This window comes from Saccoglossus kowalevskii, chromosome 6, assembly GCF_978046115.1.
Source record: "Saccoglossus kowalevskii chromosome 6, keSacKowa6.1, whole genome shotgun sequence".
NCBI lineage: Eukaryota > Metazoa > Hemichordata > Enteropneusta > Harrimaniidae > Saccoglossus > Saccoglossus kowalevskii.
Window position 1 is genome coordinate 17,277,704 of NC_140646.1, and position 21,964 is coordinate 17,299,667.

A 21,964-nucleotide genomic window follows, 5' to 3' on the forward strand; every position below is an offset into this window, starting at 1 on the left:
TTGAGCATGTTGGTGAATCCCAGTTTACTACACATTCACTACTTCTGCACATTTAATCGTCTGTGTACATCGAACGACAATTTTTTCACAAAACATAAATCTGAGACCTGTGTTACTTGTACTTATGTTTATTCAGAGGTAAAATTAATTAGATATATAGAAGATAATATTTGGTAATCGTAGTCCTAAATAACTATTAAAAATAGCTAGACGTTTCGAGCAATGGCTCTTTATCGATAGCATAGAAGAAAGTGTTATAACGTACAGGTAGAACATAGGAACGTAAGAACGCGCATGAACTATAAGTTAGAATCACAAAAAATTCCACAACAGAACAAATAACGCGCCTTAGGTAGTGAGCTCAACAAATGAGTTGAACTGTTTGTTAATACCATGGGGTTCTTTAGTTCCAAGGCGGAATATAGTTTCCTCCTCGACACGCCTGAGCTGATTTTCGTTGCCATTGACAACACATACACCAGAAATAGACATATCTGTAATATTATGTCCACTAGAATTAAAATGAAGTGAAACCGGATAATAACGATTTTTCTGTCTAGTTTGCCGTAGATGCTCAGCAAACCGATCACCCAGTCGACGAACTGTAGAACCAATGTAAAGTTTCCCGCATTTAATACATGAAATGCAATATACAACATTCATACTGATACAACTGAACGGATATTTGACCGCAACATCTCCCTTGGGACCAAATATACGATTAGAGTCTGTAATAAAAGGACAAGTATTACACCTAGGACAATTGCACGGGACAGAACCATATTTCTCAGGGTCTCCCCTTTCACCCGTATGCACCAATAACCTCCTTAAATTAGTGTCACGGCGCCAGGCAGTAGTAGGCATTAGTGGAAACGTAGAACTAGTCTCCTCGCTGGTCTGTAAAATGTGAAAATGTTTGTACATAATGTTTCTAATCCTGACATTTAAAGGATGGTACGTAAGTGCCAAAATTACACGATCCCGATTGTCACGGGAAACCGTAAATCCAATACAATCTGTTCTTGACATTGACACAACCTTGGCCAAAATTAATCTGTTTCATTGATATCACATTTCATTGACACAGATATGCTCTGGAATAATGCACAAATCTGATCGGTTTTTGATTGACTTAGATGCATAATAATTACCTAATTTGCATATAACTTAGCTAGTTAAGCCTGTTCATGCATATCTCAAGAACCACCAAACATGTAGAAAATGGCAGAAAGTATCATAGTTCTCGGCAATTATTAAATTATTCAATATAACTAGCAAGCAAAGTACCTATTCTTCAAAAGACATTTGCAAAGGACTACAGTAACTTGGTGCATACTTACTGTACAGTAAATCACAAAATGCAAACTAAAGATTTACAACATGTAATATATTTGTTTTACTGATGATGGCTAGAACAAGGAGAATATAACACAAAAAAATCTTTTCAAATTTGTATGGAAAACTAAAATATATTAATCATTTAATATGGTATTAGCGACTATTGTGTATGTGTTTGATATCTTCACATATTACCCCTTCTGTTCGGTTTTTTTTAGCTGGGTCAATTTCATTCAAACTTCAAATGCAGGTCACAGGGCCTGGGGGGGGCAACATTTGTCAAACTTGAACTACACCTGCATTCTAGAAAAGTGGACAAATAAAAAAAAGTCCTATCCTAATGTTGCCATGACAACCCAAAACTTAATTTTTGGTCATAGCATTGCGAAAAATGTATTCTTGTACAAATCACGAGTCAAAATCTTGGACACATCTCATTCGAGTTTGCTTGAGTGCCTAAAGTTACTGTTTTTTTTTTGAGTTTGTCTTACAATTAACATGGCAACACCCAAAAAAATAATTTTATTTTTAGCAGAACATTTCATTTGTGAAAATAATCAGTATTGGGACAAGATTTGTTATTTGTGTTAATTTTAAAACCATTTACTCCATTGTCTGTAACCTGTACTGCAATTTCTGCATATCCCATGTCAAATATGTAGCCATCTACAGTAGTTAGTTCAATGTGTTCATGTTAAGATTCTTATAAATATATTTTGTTACTGCAACAATTTTTTAATATTCGCATTTCATTTGATAGAATGTGTGTGAATGGCAAATGAATGATATGTAATTGTTCAGTATATAATTATTTTTTATGAAGTCAACAAAATAAAGTGACAAAGTAAAATTGCGACTTAATGTTAACTTAATCTTCAACAAAAGTCTTTTTATTCAGGTAAGATCAGGCAACATGATTACAAGTAGAACATAATTACCACTAATTGACCAAATTATCGATAGTGAGCATTAAACACATTTGGTATTGCTAGCCAAATAAATGCAGAAATATACCAAAACAAAATATATTTGGCACTGTTCATTATCTGAATGTGCTGATTATCTTGTAGTGTTCTCTGAATGTTTATTGACTCAAGTAGCATAAATACTGATGCGTATAGTCTAATCGATGAAATTAAATTCACAGTAATCTGACCCCTGTAAATTTTGGTCAAGTACGACTGGTAATTTGTCTTGCATGGCTACAAACATTTCCAATAAATAAACACAAACACCTGTCCCATGACAGTATAGATTAGTTCCTATGTTTGATACCAAATCAGACAATAATTTGGCTTGTAGTCGTCAAGTAGTGCACTCTTACAAAAAGTTGTTCAGTATACTAGTATTAAGGACTTTGCCATCTAATTGTCATCATTATTCATTGCCCACTTTGTAGCACAGCTGTATCTATACAAGTTTGTCTACTACAGAGTCATGGTAACACATTAGTGAGGTAAAATTCATCAACTCTCTAAATTTCATGCATTTAATAAGATGTATGCATATGAAATGTCAAATCAATGGGGTACGAGTAGGTGGTTTTAAAAAATATTTGTTAAAAATAAAGATATGTTTTCAACTTGAAATGAATCGATCTGATAGTCAGGCCGATGTATCCAAGCCAGCAGATGGTTTACATTAGGTGGATGCCTAAATTGCAATGGATTGACACTCATCTATACAAAGAGTTCTACTCCATTATAAACATTAATCATGGCAATATTTCATGAATGAGAAATGTTATGATCAACCAGTAAGCTAAGAATTGATGTCAATTAGCGCAGTAACTACATCAACTGTTTCTTCATATATGTCAATGCCGTAATTATTGCTTTCTCTACACGGGTTTACAATTCTTTGAAGTTCCCTCATGGCTTGTGGATTGAGACTAATGTTGTTGTTAGGTATTATGACTTCATTGCACTCTCTCTCTGCTGATACTGATCCTCCCCAATCTATTCCATACAACTGAATGTCAGTCTATGAAAACAAAAACACTAAGTGTCATTAAAGCAGCAATGTTTACACATACTCGTACATGTTTGAATTGTGTGGTAATAAAATAAATTTGATTAATCTGCTGATATTTATATGGCTTGAAACTAAATAAAAAGGTAGTTTCAAGCTGTATTCAAGATGGCTGCCCATATAAGTAAATATATATTGGCATTATTTGTTATCACATGTACGCTAGCTGACTGGGGTTGTACACAGTAGTTAGACTACACTAACTACACTAAAACAGGAGTGCATGCTACTTCAATAAAAATAGTGTTCAAAGATACTTATTATTAAATTCGATTGCAAATAAGCAGGGTAATTTCACTTTTTTTCACGTTTTTGTTCATGTTTTTTTGTAAAAACGCAGACATTATTTATTTAAAAAAATATTAAAAATGAAAAGACTTAAATGACACTCAAATCTGCATATATGTTGTATAGATGTTGCATTTCATAATCGGGCATATCATAATTGTTTGTATTGCTACATTTGAAACAATTGTTACTAATTATTTATTGAGTAAACTTACAAAATGCTTACCTCAAGTTGGGTGGTGAATACCTCTTCAGCAACAGTACTATCTGAATTACTGATAGCTAACAGCCCACTGACCCACAATTGATCAGGAATTAAGTTAGCAGCCATACGGATTTTATGTGCATTCCATCCCTGGGTGAAAATATCCAATGTATGATTAGTCCTGACATGGTACACATAATGCAAGCAAAATATATGAAGTTCATTAACTGGGTCCAATAGGCCAAGATCTTCTAAATGATAAAATAGATTATAAAATAAGTAGGTACAACCAGTGAACACATCTCTCCACAAACGCTCTATACGTTGATTGTGTGTGCTTCTACCAGCAGTATGGCTACCACGGCCAGGTCCTCTTTCAAGATGTGTTAACATGTAGGATGCAACGTCAACATTCTCCAGCCCTCTGTCAGAACGAACACGAGATGGTAACCCATACTTCGAAACTGCTTCTTCAAATGCACTGAGCACCGTTGCAGCTCTGTTATTTTCACTACAGCGCAGGAACATAATTTTCCTGCTATTATCAGGGGGTAAATTCTTTCTCTCGGGTTCTCCACACTTGTCAGGGGGGAAACTCGTCTCGTCTCTCTATCTCGTCCCCTTGAGGTACGTGATCGGGAATGTCACTTATACTTTACAGTCAAATAAGACACACACAACGAAATACGTTTCAGCTCTCGTCTTAGTCGGTCAATCGAGCACTCTATAAGACACAGCGCCCTGGGGAAAAAGTCCCCAAGACTCTCACAAGGCTGAACCAAGACTCGCCCAAGACTGGACTGCCTCAAGGCTCGCCCCTGGACTGGACTCTCGACTGCGTCTCTCGTGGAGTATTCGCCAAGACCAACTCAAACTCTCTTTATTCATTTTCAAAACTCTAACCAATTACAAAACAGTAAAAAGACTCTAGGGCGTAATCTTCAATCATAAAGCCAATCACACTAAGTACTGAATACGTCATATCTTTTGATTAATCATTCACTACATTAATAACTATGGATACCAACTGTCAGAATCTTAGTCAGAATAGCGACGGATATCTGGTAATTAGTTCCAAATCACTGAGCCAAGTTCCGTCCAAAACTTCAAATAGGCCTGAACGATGACAGACATAACACAGCAATTCAGCTAATAATCAGCTAATTAAGTCGGTCAACAGATACGCAAAAACAAATTCATGACACTATACCCATCAATTCCGTCATGTGTTACGAATCGCCACCTAAAACAATACAATTTGTGTTAGTCAATTAGTATACAAATCATATTTCTGTATATGTATGTACCCAAGATCAAAGTTGTTCCACACAACCTCAATAAACCATTATGCAAACTTGAATTCACAATGTTTAAGGTAAGATATGAACATTTGTTTGTGCCCATCAAATTTAATCTATAAATTAAGTGGGTAATTTGCATATTATTTATCAAGTCCTGGCATTTCCCACTGATTTGATGTGAAATAGTTTCATTAGTTTTTATCTGATTAATCTGTCATGAGATTTTGGTGCGAGATAAAGTAGTAACTTTGATCAAATAATTCTGGTTTGCTGAAGATTTATCAAAAATAATATCAATTGTAATGGGCAACAAATTTGAAAACATTTTAATCAATTTCATCACATTTAAGACAAATTTGCAATTGTTTATGATTTTGCATTGTCCGTAATAGTGATTATTTACTGCCATTATATATTGTTTGTGAAATGAAATGAATGTGTAAAATTACCTTATTAATTTATGATATCCATCGATATGCCACAATGCTAAGGGAGCAAAAACATTGTACGGTCTTCGCTCAACGAGCCGAAATTCCATCGCCCTAATAATAAAACCTTCTGCATCTACTCTGTGCATAGAGTCAAGTATCAACTGCTGTTGTACGCGTAGTTGTCTTTGTTGCAAAAATCCATACATACATACGCCGAAACCCGCAGTTAGGAAAGCTGTGCAGAATTTCTCTTACATGATTGTCTGTCCAGTTCATCAACAGATAAATTAGCATATGTTTCTGAAATTCGTATATCATACTCAGATAACCTGCGATAAATTGTTCGCTCACTTACGTGTAGCATTTTCGCAATGTACACTGCGGAAAACCCCAGGCCGATCAAGTATCTTAATTGTGCCTCGGAAATATTATATGCTGGCCTTCCAATGCTGTTTTTACTATTACGAGAAGCATGGTAGCCTTGGAGATTATGTTCATTTCTTAATCTTAGCTGCCCGATCTCATCTGTAGCTTCTTGCAGTACTTCAACAACTCGGTCGCTTACAATTCATGCACTATTCATAAGTACAGCGGCACGCAATAGAGCCAATGACCTTCTATAAAGCCCCTCACTTTCGAAAACTTCAGCTACGTATAAATTGCTCATTAAACTCTCGACACTGAATAAAAAAGTTGTTTTAAGGTAGCAAGACTATTATTCGTGTTGAAAATTACGATTTTCACATTTATTTATTAATTGATGAAATGCACTATAAACTTTCATGTGATAAAGTCAACATAATATAGAATGTCATGTAAGTTGGTTAAAATGTAGATTTTCTGAAGGGAAGCAAGGCAGCCTCAGTAGTGTTTTCCAAAATCAACAACACAGGTTTAATCTGTGTGCCTATAAGTTTCAAAGATAAACTCAAGACAAGGCAATGTTAGGATGCGTTATCAGTAGCTATCTGACACACAATTAGTGTTTCCAAACATTTGAGTAGTTTGTCTCCGCCCCTATTTGTTTCACAGATTAGTCATTTGCATATGAATGTGTCAGACATAAGGTCACACAGCCACTGAAAAAAATCATTGATTTTGGTGTTTTCATATGCCGAATTTATCCAATTATAGCTATTCCATTTCTTTATTTTTTTTGGTTTCCAATAGCCTTACACATTTGGATGTCCCTACACATGTTAAAACAAACCTTGATGGGAAAACAAATTGATTGTGCCGATATAAAACAAGCTTGAAAATCTTTGCTGTTACTTCATGGACGTTTTCTAGGAGTTTATGTTTTTCAAAATACAAGGTCTTTAACAAAAAATAACGTATACATGTACTTATTATCGTCGGATTAACACCAAATTTTCACAGCTTTAAGGTGACAGTGAGAGGAACTTGATTGTGTCCAGACAAACTATTTCATCGATTATTTACCAATGAGTTGTGGTTTGAGTTGGAGGCAATGCGACTGAAACAGTAATTGAAATTCAGCACACTATTTTTTAAAACGCGTTGCTTGAATAAAACTGACCAGAAACATTCAATTTACCAGACTATTGAACAACTAGGAAAAGTGAAAAAAATACTTCTTATCGCCAGCATAAATGCGTAATTATTTTTTTTTACAGAAAAAGTAATTTTTCACCTTTGGTTGAGTAACGCGTCGTAGAATGCAGATACGGGCATGCAAAATACACTTGTTAAAAGCTTGAAGTCTGGCGATTCTAAAAATATATACTTTCACGGGTCTATTTGTAGTCATTTAGTCACAATTAGAAGATGAAAACAAGTATGCAAATAATAGTCCCGCTAGAGTTATTTTCGTGAATTTTGCTTATGTGTATGCCATGTTGTCGACCACGCACTGGGTACACTATACAAGACAATCATTTTGCAACGGTTACTATGTTCGTTCACTTCACAGGAAAAACACTAAAACTTTGAGCCTACAATTCACATATTTCCAAGCGAGACACACACCATCTGCAATTTTGTTTTACGTTTGGCACCGGCTGATGTCATAATCATGTACTAAATGATAACCTTCTTGAAAGGAAAATATATGTAGTAAATTTAATGTTAAATTGACATTTAACATATATCCTGACCCAGAGACGACCATCCCGCAAATAACAAATTTTCTTCCTGCGCAATTTTCGTCGATAATATTTTTATCAATTTGCCGACAGAGGGCCGGCGCATTCAACGAATGAGCTTCCTTCAAATGAGGTGACGTCGAATGCGAAACCTTCAAATGGTGTGACGCATAATGCGAAGTTGTGAAATGAGCATGCTTCAAATGGCATGTTTTGGCGTCAAATGGCACGAAGCATTGTGGAATGACATGACGCATTGTGAAATTGCAATACAAATACTCGAATCTCGCATTGTAAAATTGCAATACGAATACTAGAATCTCGCATTGTAAAATTGCAATACAAATACTAGAATCTTGCATAGTGGAATGGCATAACGCATTGTAAAATTGCTAAAATTACAATACAAATACTCGAATCTCGCATTATGAAATTGCATGACGCATTGTGGAATTGCAATATAATTGCTCAAATCTTTCATCGTAGAATGGCATGTTGTGGCATCAAATGGCATAGCGTAAATGGCATATTCTAATTTTGGCAGGAATACGACGCCATATATGATCGTTCTGTTAAAGGATGGCAGTCGTCGTCGTGCCGCCACAGAATAGATAAATATGTAAAAATGTGTTGCAAACCTGTTTATAGAGATGGACATATAATACAGCAAATGTCTCCGCTTCGCAGTGCCACTCTGTTGTTGTTCGTCGTCCAGAAAGAAGGAAATCTTGCTAGTCAGCCTCGACAGTCTAATGATTGAATACGTTTATTTATTCGGGTCTTTGTTTACATGAAAGCGCCACCAACGTTAAATATTTTTGTTTCGTTCGTTTTGTGTGACGGGGGAAAATATTCAGGCGGACGAGGAAAGAATTTATTTCTCAAATACAGAATAATTAAATCATTATAGAAGAACACATTACGAGAAAAAATTACCATACTTCAAAAATACATACAAGTACATAAAGTTTGAATATAATTGGTCTGTGCTTACTAATTTTTTTAAAAGTTCAAGTAAAAATTTTAATTTTGCATTGAGGGAGGCAATTTACTAATGAGAGTTGAAGAAAGATTACAACTCCCATGTACTGAGGCATGCAATAGGTATATAAAAATAATTGAAATATTTGCATTAGCTAAAATATTTTACACCACACACATTTTGCAGTTTTGATCAATTTGCCATCTGAGGGAGCTGTACAGTGGCACAATAAAATTGTTCTCAACACATTATTGGTACATCAGAAAAATAGCTAAATATGCAAATTAGGAAAGTTACTCGCAAACATTTCAACTCAATTTGATGCATGGTTGGTTGTGGTGGCATCAGAACAGACGCACATACATTTCCATTGTGTACTATCGAATCTCAATTGCCTGTAATTTTGTTTGGAAAATTTAATATTCACATGTGTAACAATGCTTACAATCTACCCAGAGCTTCTCAAATCAGAATGTTTCATTGCCAGGCTTTACACACTAAATGCACAGTTGGAACCAGTCTAGCACTACAACACTGGTAAAGAGAGATACTAGGAATAGTTCTCTTGAGCATTTATACAGATCACAGGAAAGTTTTGACTAAGAATAGTACACCAGCAACCACTATAGCCAGGTTCAAACTTTAGCATTGGCATACACACATTGCTGATTTTGGCATGAACATGCACTGGTTTTCAGGATACTGGAATATCAGATCATAGTGCAACTCATTCAAATTACATGATACAAATTTCATTTAATAACCAGTTCTGGAACATTCACACTTTGCATTGTGTAATAAAATTCTATAGTTTTAAGAAGACTGAATTGCACAAGACATTCCCTACAATTTGCATTTCTAAATAGTTTTGGGGGAAATTTCCAGTGTGATAAACGTGCTATTTCCACAAACATGTGGGGGGGGGGGCATACGCTAGAATACCTTGAAAACAAGTATACACTGAAAATAACTTTTAGTCTTTTATTCATAAAAGTAAATTACACAGCAGTTTGACAGAGTACAGGTTTACAGCCAGCATTATGGTTAACAGTTATTTAAGAATAACAAAATTGAAAAGGACAGAAATCACAAAATAGAAGCGACACAACTAAACATCTCCTTCATACTACTAGGTAGTAAGAGCATGTAACTATTCATGAACGCTTAATTTGTTGATATCTCCACAATGTACTCTTTCAAATTTACAAAGACAAACAAAACAATGAAACTGAATTTGTGACAAAAACTGCTTACTTTCTAACTTTTGCCTGAATTCATGATTGATAAAAAATGTCATGATACTCGTAGATAAAAATTTGTTAAAATTGTCTAACGCTTATGATTATCACGGATGTTGTGCCGAGCCAATAAGTGGTTGCGTCATCGCTATGGCCTGTGGAAACAGTGCGTGGTAGTTGGCAAGAGGAACATAGGCAGCAGTTATCATTTTTCCTGCAACAAAAAAATAATTTGAGAAACCAGGTAATTAAAAATTACCAAAATACAAACTACAGTGTGACAAATCAAAGTATTATTCAACAAGCAATTTGTATTTGCTCAGAGTAGAACTATTGTCAACATAATATTTTAATGACCCAGTAAACAATAAAATGAAATTGTTAGTCCATTTGCGCTTCTAATAGAGCAGATACGGTTTATTATTTATAATGTTAAAACAGAAATAGCAAGTCAATGATCACCAGTAAGATATCTTTGATCATAAACAATACATTATTGGCTTATTATTTATTGAGTGTGTCAAATATTAAAACACAAAATTTTAGAATGTAAACAAAATATATAATTTAGCTTAGATTTTTAAGAAAACTTATTAACAATGACTATAAAAATAAATAAAATCTATACTATAAATAACATCTGTCCCACCCCCAAACTAACAGCATTAAGTTTTTTTTATTTTACATCAATCTTTTGACATTACCCCTTAATCCATACAGTTTTCAGTACTGAATACGACTTACCAGCAAACCATCGTCCATGTAGGGCATTAACTGCCATCTGTGCGATCTGTACAGTGGCACATTTAACGTATACAACACCCAAAGGATTGGTTTTATCTACATATATATGAACACAGCCCCCATGTTTGTTGCATTCTTCTATCACATCATCTTGGATTTCTCTGTCCCAACCTGAGCTGGTCTCACTGCAAGCAAAAACAAGGACAGCATTTAATTGTCAGTGGTTAAAAATAGAAAGTTCCTGAATTAGAACAGCATGGGCAGAATTAGGTTTTTGCTATAAGTCACGAGATCACTTGTCATTGTTACTTTGTGAATAAAGCAATGTACAAGGTGATAATTTGTGGGTCTGGGCCAATTTTTTTGTTTGTTTACATTCCATTATAAGTGCCTCAACACAAATGTTTAGATCTACAACCATTAAACTGAAGAAAATCTTCAAATCTCATAAAGGTCCATCCAAGGAACATGTGTACTAAGTATCAAAAGCAATAGCGTGAACGCATTTCAAGAAGTTGATTGAAAACAAGCAGCCTGTGGGCTGAGATAGCTCTGCTGTTAGCAATGCACATGGCAATTAAAGAACAGAAGATATCATTAGAAAATGAACAAATCTGAGAGGTCCACATGTAGTACCTATATGTATAATATATCAAAGCAATTGGACTAGCGGTTTTTAACAAGAAGTTGAAAATATCACTTTTTACCAAAAATTACAAAAATATTCACCAAAATTAGAGAATTGAAGACATCATGAAATGAACAAATCTGAGAGAGGTCTACCCAAGGTACATATACACCAAGTTACAAAGCATTCAGGCTTGTAGTTTTCAAGAAGTAGAAAAAGTAAAACATTGACACGGACGACGACGGACAATCACTCATATGATAAGCTCCGCTCGACAAAGTCGACAGCGGAGCTAAAAACAGTTGATGCGGGACGACGCCGGACAATCACCTCACCCATACCAATAGCTCTGCCTGTCATCTTCAATGACAGCATAGCTAAAACATGGACTGTTTTATCATGAAATATTCTAAACAACTTTCTTTGTAAACTCAAGATAATGAAACAATCAAATTACATTTTAAAGAAAATGTAAAATGGAAGGGGGGGGGGGTTCCCATGTACATCAACTCGTCATGCACCAGGGACGAGAAAACTGCACTGTTTGTTGTCCATATCGATTGTGGTTGATGCCTTGTATAGTAATTCTCAAGATGAAGCCTGTGAAATGTGAAATTAGAAAGTTGGTGAAATGAAACACTACAGTAAATTGCAAAACGCTAGGACAGTTACTGTCTCCAGATTCCCAGCAGACATGCTATTCTGTCCTCTGTTGTACATAGAGTATGCCATGAGGTTAATGTAATGAGTATACGCAAAAAACTTACTTTGTGGGATCAAACATATTGGATAACATAAAGCATGGTGTTGCTATTGATGGCATTGAAACAGTTGGGGGTGGTTGATGCAATGCTGCGGCCTGCTGCTGAGCTTGTTGTTGTGCTGCTGCAAGTGACGCTTGTAAATTGACAGGCTGTGGTGGCATAACTTGAGGTGGTGTTGTCCCTGGCAGTACTGGCAGTCCAATACCTGGTAAACCAGCTAAAGGATTAAGGGCTGCAGCTGCGGCAGCCGGAACTTGAAAACCTGTGCCTTCAGCTAATTTGGCCATAAGTTGTAATCGTCCTGTTGTCCCAAGATCTATACCAGATCTTTCTAAATCATCACTGTCCAAAAATGAAGCATCAGTAGCTGCATCAGACCTTTCAGTGACATGGCCAACTTTCATTGGACGTCCTGCTAATTCAAATCCATTCAGCTGTTCTAAGGCTTTCTTTGCATCTTCCGCATCGTGAAACTGAAATAGAGATATTCATTTTTTTTTGTCATTTTTAAGGTCTAGAAACCTTTACACATTCAATCACCAATGTATCAAGTTTTATGCCGCAACATTACTTTCCCAAGTTTCACAATCTGCAGGCAGGCCTTTGCGGAAACAGCTGGCAATGTGATATGGATCGGCATGGACAGGTTTCACAGTCCCTGCCAGTAATAAGCTTAGTTATTAAACATCCCTTTTTTTCAGTGCTAAGTGGAAGTTGTGGTGTGATGTGTTTGCTAGGCAATTTGTGAGAGCATTGGTTCTAGTCTCATAAGCAGAATGTTTTTTTTTTATTTAAATGTTCACCTCTAGTATCTAGTGTGCATTACTTGCTTTACCTCCTATGTTATCTTATTTATGAAGTTTCCTCGCATGAAGAATAACTACATTAAAATCAAAATGAAATTGCTAAATCAGGCTATACTTACTGTAATAAATCCATAACCTTTTGATCTTCCCGTTTCATTGTCCTTCATCAGTTGAATATTGTCAATCTGTTGAGAAAAAGAATGAACATACTGGTTCAACAAGACAACGGGCCCCCATCATGTGTAATGCTCATATTCACTCAAATGTCTGCCTTGTTAAATTTTATTGAAATTTCAAAATACCCAAATAGATCATTGCAACCCTATTATGTCTTGCCTTTGAACCAAATCTACAAAGGTGTATCAGTGATCTACCGTATTTATCCGGGTATAAGCCCAGGGTCTTGAACATGGAAAATTACCAAAAAGAAGGAGTGGGCGTTTGCCAGGAGATCCCCGGCAAAAAAAAACGAAAATTCTCGAAAATTGACAACACTCCGTTTGATCGAACTGCGGCAGGGAATAGAACGGCAAATGAAAACATGCAACGGAAATAAATGAACAATATGCAACACTAGAAGTAGAACAAAAATAATGTATTGCTTATAATGTGACAAAAAACCAGAAATAATAAAAATCGACAGTGAGGAATCATTTGAATTAGGATTTTCCTGCCGACAAACACGCATGAACTCAAAATGAATTAAAATGTCAGGGGTTAAACTGCGTAAAATGATTTCCGGTCGCGACAAAATACGCATCAACCGTCATACATGATCAATAATTTACAAATTTACACAGTAAAAATTATAAAAATTCATAGCTGTTTGAAAAAAACTTCTCAGATCTTTATTTGTACGTTCATTGTCATCTTCGTCAAACTTAAAACCCTCAAATGTCCAAGTCGCCGTCACTGTAGCCGTCGAACAAAATCCCTACAACTTATTCCTGAAGTTCGTCGATATCGTCCCACACAATTTGGACTTAGCACTTTTAATCCACGGATTTCGCAGTCTGTCAGCTTGGCACTTTTCATTCATGTCTAATCATAATAAAGATACAAGAAAAATGGGGTCGCTCTGCTGCGATGGCACACAATGCTTTTGTTTACAGTCTAGCAAATCTGCTTTACTGATTGGCTAATAATGACATCACTACTAGTATTTCATCATAAAGGTCAAATCGTGATATTGCTTTTTTATCAGACTCAACGCTTATTAATCACTGTGAAAGTTATCATTCAGCAAGTTCCGGCGGTTGGAATGTCTCACTATATGGATATCGCGGTGGACTTGAAATAGAAAGTTTTTTTTTTTTATCCAACGACAGAAGAATGTTTTCATGACGGTGATGAAAGATGGTAAAAAAGTTGGCAGTCTTCGGCGTGACATTGCAAAATTGCTGACCCCAGTTATGGATTCGCAAGCTGCTACAAAATATTTTATAAAGCCAAAATAACGTGATTTCAACCACTCTCCAGGTACGGGTTGCTACAATATTGCAACATTGGTTTCATTGTCGACTGCGCTAAAGCCGATCAAGTGCGACACTTGCGGCTCTCCTTTTACGATTTGCCTGAATCGTTTCTAAGTTACTAAGGAAGCACAAACCAAATGGCTGGCCAATTTTAGGGCCATGACATATTTTAAAAAGAGAACTTACCGTTTCTGCTTTAATATATATTTTTATAGAATTGCTGACTGTTATGATTCAGAACGCGCTGCCTGAAGGCAGAAAGCTGTCACAGCTATTTTGCGTTCAACCCCCCTTGTTTCACGCAATTAACATTATTTAAAAGTATCACGACAGTCTTCAAGAAAGTCGACTGTTAATACAACCACAGTCAACGAATAGAAAATAGTTTTTTTTTTTTGTGTAGAAAAAGACCCCCTGGGCGCGTGTCCGGATATGACCTCAACTCCTTTATTGGGTCAAAAGGGTGGGCCTTTGCCCAGGCATGGGCTCTTACCCGGATAAGTACGGTACCACGAGTGATCTCAATATCAGTGAACAAAATCTGCCAAGGCATGACTGAGAAACAGAGACATATCCAAATGTTGATTTATTTGTGTTTTTTGGGACAAAATGGGTCACCAGTCAGTCAAAGGCTTACAAAACTAAAATTGTGAAAGAAAACAAAATGTTATCACCCATAGACAGGAAACTGCCCACATTCTAAACTATTTTGGTATATAGATTTGTTCCACATTCTTTCCTATATATACCTGTTATCTATACTAGAGCTACACTCGTCACATGAAAAAGTCACTCACCTTTCCAAATGGCTCAAAAATTCCCCGCAGCATTTCTTCAGTAATATTAAAATGTAATGATCCTACATACAGCCTCATAGGACCAGAATTGCCTTTTTGTAAGTTTTGAGAGTTTTGTGCAGCCCTGTTCTTCTCTGCCTGTGAAGCCTGTACCATGATTGGAATACTTAACAACTTTTGACCACTTAGACCAAGTGCCTATAAAAAAAAACACAAAAAGCAATTAACCACAAGTAGTAATATTCTCTGATGCACTTTAGTTGTACATTAAATTATTGCAGTTGGATAGATACATATTCAACATTCCCTGCCTAGGAAAACCAGATTGTAACGTTCAAATTATACTTTTGTAAGGCAGTGGATGAACTTGAAGACTCACCAATGGGACACTGTTTTTATCTTGAAATTCAACATATGCAATTCCTTTAGATCGCCTTGAATTCCTATCAGAAATAAGTCTTACATCTCGAACCTGTAAAAATCAATTCAAAGGACACTTGTTACATCAGCTGAAAGAACACAATAGCAAGAAAATACAATGAATAGATAATGGCCACTCCAACTACCATGGAGTTTTGTGCTTAAATATTTTTTTTTTATAAATAACACACATTCATATCTTCAAATTGATTGTCAATTGAACAGGGTCATTAAAATCAAAGTGACAAGAAAATTTAACAGTTAATTCCAAGTTTGGGTAACTGCTTGAATGTTTAGGCAAACTGATGGTACATGTGATATATCACAACAAAATCTGAATAATTAAATGCAGTACCATCATTTTGCTAGGTTAAGTAAATTGTGCAAGAAATTTTTTCTACAGTCATATCAATCATGGTTTCTGAAGTTAAGTTTTTTTTAAAGACAAATACGCAATAACTTTAAAACTGTTCATTAGAAAAACAAACAAACAATGGTGTTTGTATGTATTACCACTGATGAATAGGACATCCTGTAACGTTTGTATGAAATGTAACAGATAGAAATTCAAGATGCATTTGGACACAGACTGAGCACAAAATACTTACAATTCCAACTGAAGAAAAAAATTCTTCCATATCCCTGGGGCGAATCTTTTGAGACAACTGCCAACAAAAAACTGTCCTCGCATCTCTTTCCTCTGGTGGTAGGTCTGGTAAATCTTTCTTTCTAGAAGGTATCAACAAATACAACAAATGTTTAAATAAACAAAAACCAAAATAAAACAAAACTTTGATGGCCCCTACAAGAACGGTAGTCATTGGCTTAACCAAATACCTTATTTATTGGGATGATTATTCAACATTTTTTTAAATGAAGAAAGTCAAATGGAAGCATTTTCCAACCAGTAACACACAGTAACAATAAGACAGTGTTCTCCACGAAAGGTTTAAGAGGGGCGCAGCGCCCCTCTTAATTTATTTGCACCCCTCTTCAATTTGTAGTGCCCCTCTATCTTCAGCACCCTCCTTTGTTTTCGGTGAACAGTCGTTTCACAAGTCCGGAAGATGTCCCGACGACGTTATTGAGAGACCTCTTATTAATTGACAAGCGATAAAACAAAGAACTAAGAGACAGATAGTGGCATAGGTGACAACTTGGACAATGGATTGGATGTCTGGGGAAAAACTGGCTGAATGAATAAATAAACAAAAAACAATGAATGGATGCGTGAAGTGATTGTCACAAGCAATGCGTTGATCACGCAATGGAGAGTCGAAACAAGTTCCCTCATCATTCCAGAATTAGCTTTGATACTTGAGAACAGAAGAACCAGCAACAATTTATTGGTTCAATTGCTTGTTACTTGCCTTTTATTGGCGAAATGTAAAAAGAATCATCAAATAAATCACCAAAACAAAACGTACGGTAAACACTGAAACATGAATGACATGGTATCTATCTGATTTGACCTTTGTCCTCAGTACCCACAATGCAATCAACATAATGATTAATTTATTTACAGTCATCGGATTCGATTTTTTCTTTTAAATGGTAATTTTGTTATGCAGTGTTCTCCCCAGACTTCATGTCAAGCATCACGGCCAATTTGCATAACAATGCATCTAATTTGCATAATTTTTATTTGCATAATCAGTTTTTCCCAACAAATATTGTCAATCTACAATTAATTAAAGACAAGATATTTTTATATCTGATAAATTTTATATCATTTTACTGCATTGTATTTTTTGTTTTTGTATCAAGTCAAATAAAGTTTGAAATGGAACATCATAAAAAGGAAAAAAAAATTGAAAAACTTGTGTTATAGCCAGTCAGTGAATATACTGTTATCCATGGATGTAACTGGTTCATCATTGTGTACAAGTTTTAGTGCCCATGTCACTGTCGGTTCATATAAACGTCGGGGAAAACATTTTTTGGTTAAATATATAAAGTCGGCAAGCTATCGAAATATGTTGAAATTAATAAATCAATAATTAAAAAAAAATTCTACAATGGCAGTTCGGCGATTTTTCATTGCAATATACCTTGTGAGTACAACGCTACGATCACCGTAACATTGTCAGCTGACGGCATTGCGTTGGACGGGTATTCACCGCTGCTATTGCGATCATCGGTATCTGACTTTTTGGTGTGAAATACACAAATTGTTTATTAAAACGATTCATTGATGATTATCATAAGCATTACATCTAAATTGCCAACGAGATGTTTTTAAACATCACGGAAAATCATGCATTCTGCGCCGCCATCTTTGTTACCTCGATCAGAACCCCTGATAGCCCAGCATGCATCGGTCACAATGTTGCAACGTGCATTGTGTCGCCTTAGGGTGGCGTTTTTCTGTACTAAGGTACCCTATGAATGGGGTATTTCCAGAGGTCAGAGTTTGTTTTGTCTCATCCCGTCTCGTCTGCTGTTGAATTATTCATACTTTTCTTTCCAATGCGACTTAATTTCACTTGTTCTTTTTTTAGTTTTGGAGTAAATAATGTCACCAGCGATTGAGTGATAACAAATCAGAGTGCAGCAAATCGGGGTTGATCTTCCCGACGTACGCCGTGACTTGTTTTGTCACATTGTTGCCGTTGCGTGCAATGGGCAAATTATTGCTATTCTAGTTATTTTTTTTTTTTGATTTGGAGGCTCTGCACCTTTGAAAGACTTCGCAACATATTGCAGACTTCCGTTTTTATCACTGTCTTTGTATGGCTAACAAAAGCGGAATTACCTAAATCGATCAATACATGTTTTAAATGCGTGCAAGACGAGACTGACACTTGTAAACAAAAATATAAGCATCACGGCTGAGTGACCAAGCGTCACAGAAAAAAGGCAAGTATCACGACCGAGTGTCTAAGCGTCACGGTACCATGTCGCTTCAGAGGCCTGGGGAGAACACTTATGTAAAATATTTTTCTCAGTCCCCAAACACAAAGCACTAAACAAATTCACAAGAAACCCACTGAAATGATTCTTGAACTAGTGCTAAGTTGTACTCATCTGAAGACCACATTTGACTGTTGCATGAACTGAATTCACCCCGTAAAATACATCAGACATCGAAATATTTCACATAATTCCAAAAACGCTTTATGAATTGGTCATAGAGAGAAACTCAAGTATTTCACAAGAAACATAAGCTATCAGACAAATATTTCTACACAGTATTAGGACTATAGCCACAGACATAACTTACTTTATAGGACTGGGACTCTTGCTCTTGCTTTTTTTCTTCTCTTGTCTATCATGTCTGTCATATTTTCCACGAACAGGACTGTAACTTTTCCTTTTCCTTCTGTCTGGACTTCTGTCAGGACTTCTACGATAACGATCCCTATAACTACCACCATAACGCCTATCCCTATCTCTGCTGCGGCTGCGACTTCGTCTGTGGCGACTTCTGCTGCGGCTACGTCTATGACGACTTTTGCTGCGACTGTTACTTCTACTTCTTCGCCTAAAATACAATTTACAAAAAAAGTATACTACTTTGCTTCACATGCATACATGCAAGAATACTTCCTGAACTTTTTGTTTGCAAATGATATTAAAATTGTAAATTCAAAACATACCTGTATCTGTGATCCCTTCCACGGCTACGACTGCGACTCCTCCGCCGGCTCCTACAAAAACATAACACTTAAGATTAAAACAAGAACTTAAACAAAAAACATCAGTGTTAATAAAATTCACTAAGTGATTCTATGATGAAATTAAATTAAAATCTAAACACAAGTTGGAGTCCCATTATAAAGTACTTGCCTCGCAACATTTTTCGAATGGCATATTCTCCTACACAAAATTAAAGTGTGTAAAAATACCATTCAAAGGCATCTCTGCCACAGACACATTGAAAAACATACCTGAGTTTGTAGCGGCTTTCACTTATAATATATTGACATGACAAAGGAAGCTTGAAGTGCTCAAATACTGAGTAAGCCAGACATTGACTGCAACCTATTTGCAACAGTCATATATAGGGATTGTTAAGCAGACTGAATAAATTGGATACAAAGATTGGATGACATCCACGTAACGACTGCCATCATTGTGTTGCTCAGTAAATTTACATTGCTATAAATTCAGCATTGTCCACACCAGCAGATTCTGTGTCAAACTTTGTCCCCAAACAGGTGAACCTGAGCAGCATGTGAACAACACCAAATATATAACAAGTCTGAACAAAAAATAAAAATAAAGATACTTACGATTTTTTACTGTTCCTGCTTTCTGAAACTTCCTTTTCGTCGTGGTCCTATCAGGGTCCAAACAAAACAGCAATGTCAAGATGACAATACAGGCAGTACACAGGTTGGCAAGGAAGGGATGGATAGGAAGGGAAAAATAAAAAAAAGAAAACAGAAGATATCTGTCAGCTCATTTTGACTTTTAGAAGTGTCTTAATACTGTTTTGGTTTACACAAACCTGTTTATTCTTCTTCACAGCATTACTTTCTGTACTATGTGATGGATGCACAAATATCGCTCATAATTTCCTAATTTGTACTTGATTGCCCCTTCCCCCTTCTCCTTCAAGTACACTCAAACCAGATACAAACACATTTTACTTCTAGTACTCCATATTGTCAATAGGAGTTTTAAAATGCACAATACATGAAACAGTACAAATTAGGAGAATTATGTTCAATTTTGAGTTATGTATGAAGTGGGTGAGGCAGTTATTGCACAGGCAAAATAATTAATAATACAAGTCAAATCAATTGAGAACTGTTGATGGAACAAGACGCCCTTTGGTTATTCAATTGAATGGAGAGAGTTGGTTTCAAAAGAATAAGTCTTGTAGTTGTGGTGCTGAAATCCATGTAAAAGCTTCTGGTCACCTTCTCCTGTGTTCTTCAGTCAGGGTCGTGTATTGACTGGTACCACTACACAATCATTCTTTCATGCCCTGGGATGATGAGAGTGGGAGGGTATTTTTTAGTTTCAAACAATGAATTTGGTGCTCAACATCTCCTAACTAACTTCTATTGAGTTTCCGAATAATAATCTAAGAGCTAGTAAACTGCCATAGGCAGGGGATCCTGCCATGCATCTTAAAATGATTTACACATGCCAATATAACATCTCTCATCTCTAAGCATTTGTGGAGATTCCAGTGAAATAATTATACACTATCTTGTATGTGAAACAGTTCTACTGTAATATGGAATTAGGCAAAAAAAATGACTAAAAGTTGAATCTCATTTTACTCCCTAGGTAAAAGATCATGCCATGCTGCTCTCACATTTCAGTAACTCATTGAAATGTTTTGCTGGTATTTCAAATCGCCAGCTACATGTCTGATACTTCATACTGATCGATCTCTATTTCAATCATCAGTTGAGCACAAAATACAAATATCCCAAAATGACTACCTCTTTGAGCCTTCAGCACTGCTATGCTGTAAGTCAATGGGTTCTATAAAAAATCAAATGGGCAATAGACAGTCAGAAGATGGTCATAAATATGTTTGGTTTGTTGAACAGGCAGGCTGTCGTATTTAAAGTGTTTAGGATGAATTGCACACATTCAGATATTTGATAAGCCATACAGTTCTTTAAGTAGGCTGGCTTCAGAAGGGATAGTTTGTTATGCGATAATTTAATTAAGTGAATAGTTTTTTTTAAAATTGATGGAGAGATCACAAAAGTAAAGTCCACTGCTCCCTTGTTGACAAATTTGCTTTGCATTTCATCTTGAAAATATTCTGACTTCATTATAACAGGGTATACATAGCGATAACTTTTCTCCTGACTTAAAGCATTTTATTAAGCGTATTATTGATTGTTTAATAATGGTTCACCTGCAAAATTTACCCAAGCCTGCAGCTGCATGCTAATTTGCATTAAAATGTTATCATTTTGTGATCACTCCACCTATTTCATCAAACTTATTTCTATTTATTTAATGGTTTACAAAAAATCTAACCTGACTGGAGCCAGCCTATTCATTTAATTATGTTGCATAATGTATTGATATTAATGAGAAACTGGCAGAACAACAATGAACCAAGTGATACCAGGCTTTCTCCCTGGTAAAGGGCACAGATGGTACGTACCAGTAAAATGCAATACTTACGACTCGCAATAAAATGAAACTTCAATTATTCCCAAAATGGGCATTTTTTTGGTCAAGATGTTGAGGAATATCTACAAGATATTACGCTGTACACTTTTGTATAAAAACGCTGATGACATGGCCCAGTAATAAGCAAAACCAATAAAAAGACAACGGTGCAATAACCATTATTACAGAAATTAAATTCAGATTGTTATCATAAACACTAATCTGTTTAATTGGTCGTAACATAATATATAACAATCCATAAAAAACCAACCTCCTTTCTGTATGGTGCCTCCAACATGGCTTCAACATCAAAGTCCT

General features: G+C 35.8%; 2 protein-coding genes across 2 annotated transcripts; both read right to left on the reverse strand.

Moving 5' to 3' along the window:
• Positions 1 to 2,195: 2,195 nt before the first annotated feature.
• LOC144344620 (uncharacterized) lies at positions 2,196 to 4,390 on the reverse strand. The gene is made up of 2 exons (XM_078006494.2): positions 3,884 to 4,390; positions 2,196 to 3,321 (listed from the first exon to the last, which is right to left on the reverse strand). The coding sequence occupies exons 1-2, from the start codon at positions 4,388 to 4,390 to the stop codon at positions 3,100 to 3,102; spliced, it is 729 nt and encodes a 242-aa protein (XP_077862620.1). The 3' UTR covers positions 2,196 to 3,099.
• Positions 4,391 to 9,648: 5,258 nt separating this feature from the next.
• LOC100377152 (RNA-binding protein 39-like) lies at positions 9,649 to 21,945 on the reverse strand (the record flags this gene model as incomplete). The annotated part of the gene is made up of 13 exons (XM_085500597.1): positions 9,649 to 10,133; positions 10,664 to 10,848; positions 12,059 to 12,528; positions 12,981 to 13,046; positions 15,134 to 15,331; positions 15,513 to 15,605; positions 16,162 to 16,282; positions 18,777 to 19,037; positions 19,153 to 19,203; positions 19,444 to 19,537; positions 19,789 to 19,835; positions 20,956 to 20,998; positions 21,918 to 21,945. Coding segments are annotated over 13 exons (1,764 nt in total), but the record flags the coding sequence as incomplete, so codon positions are not given.
• Positions 21,946 to 21,964: the final 19 nt, after the last annotated feature.

Bases quoted from the DNA above. Each gene is read 5' to 3' on its own strand.
- LOC144344620 (XM_078006494.2), bottom strand. From the start codon at position 4,390: ATGTTCCTGCGCTGTAGTGAAAATAACAGAGCTGCAACGGTGCTCAGT. The intron at 3,322-3,883 runs GTAAGCATTTTG...TTGTTTTCATAG, and splicing joins TATTCACCACCCAACTTGAG to ACTGACATTCAGTTGTATGG.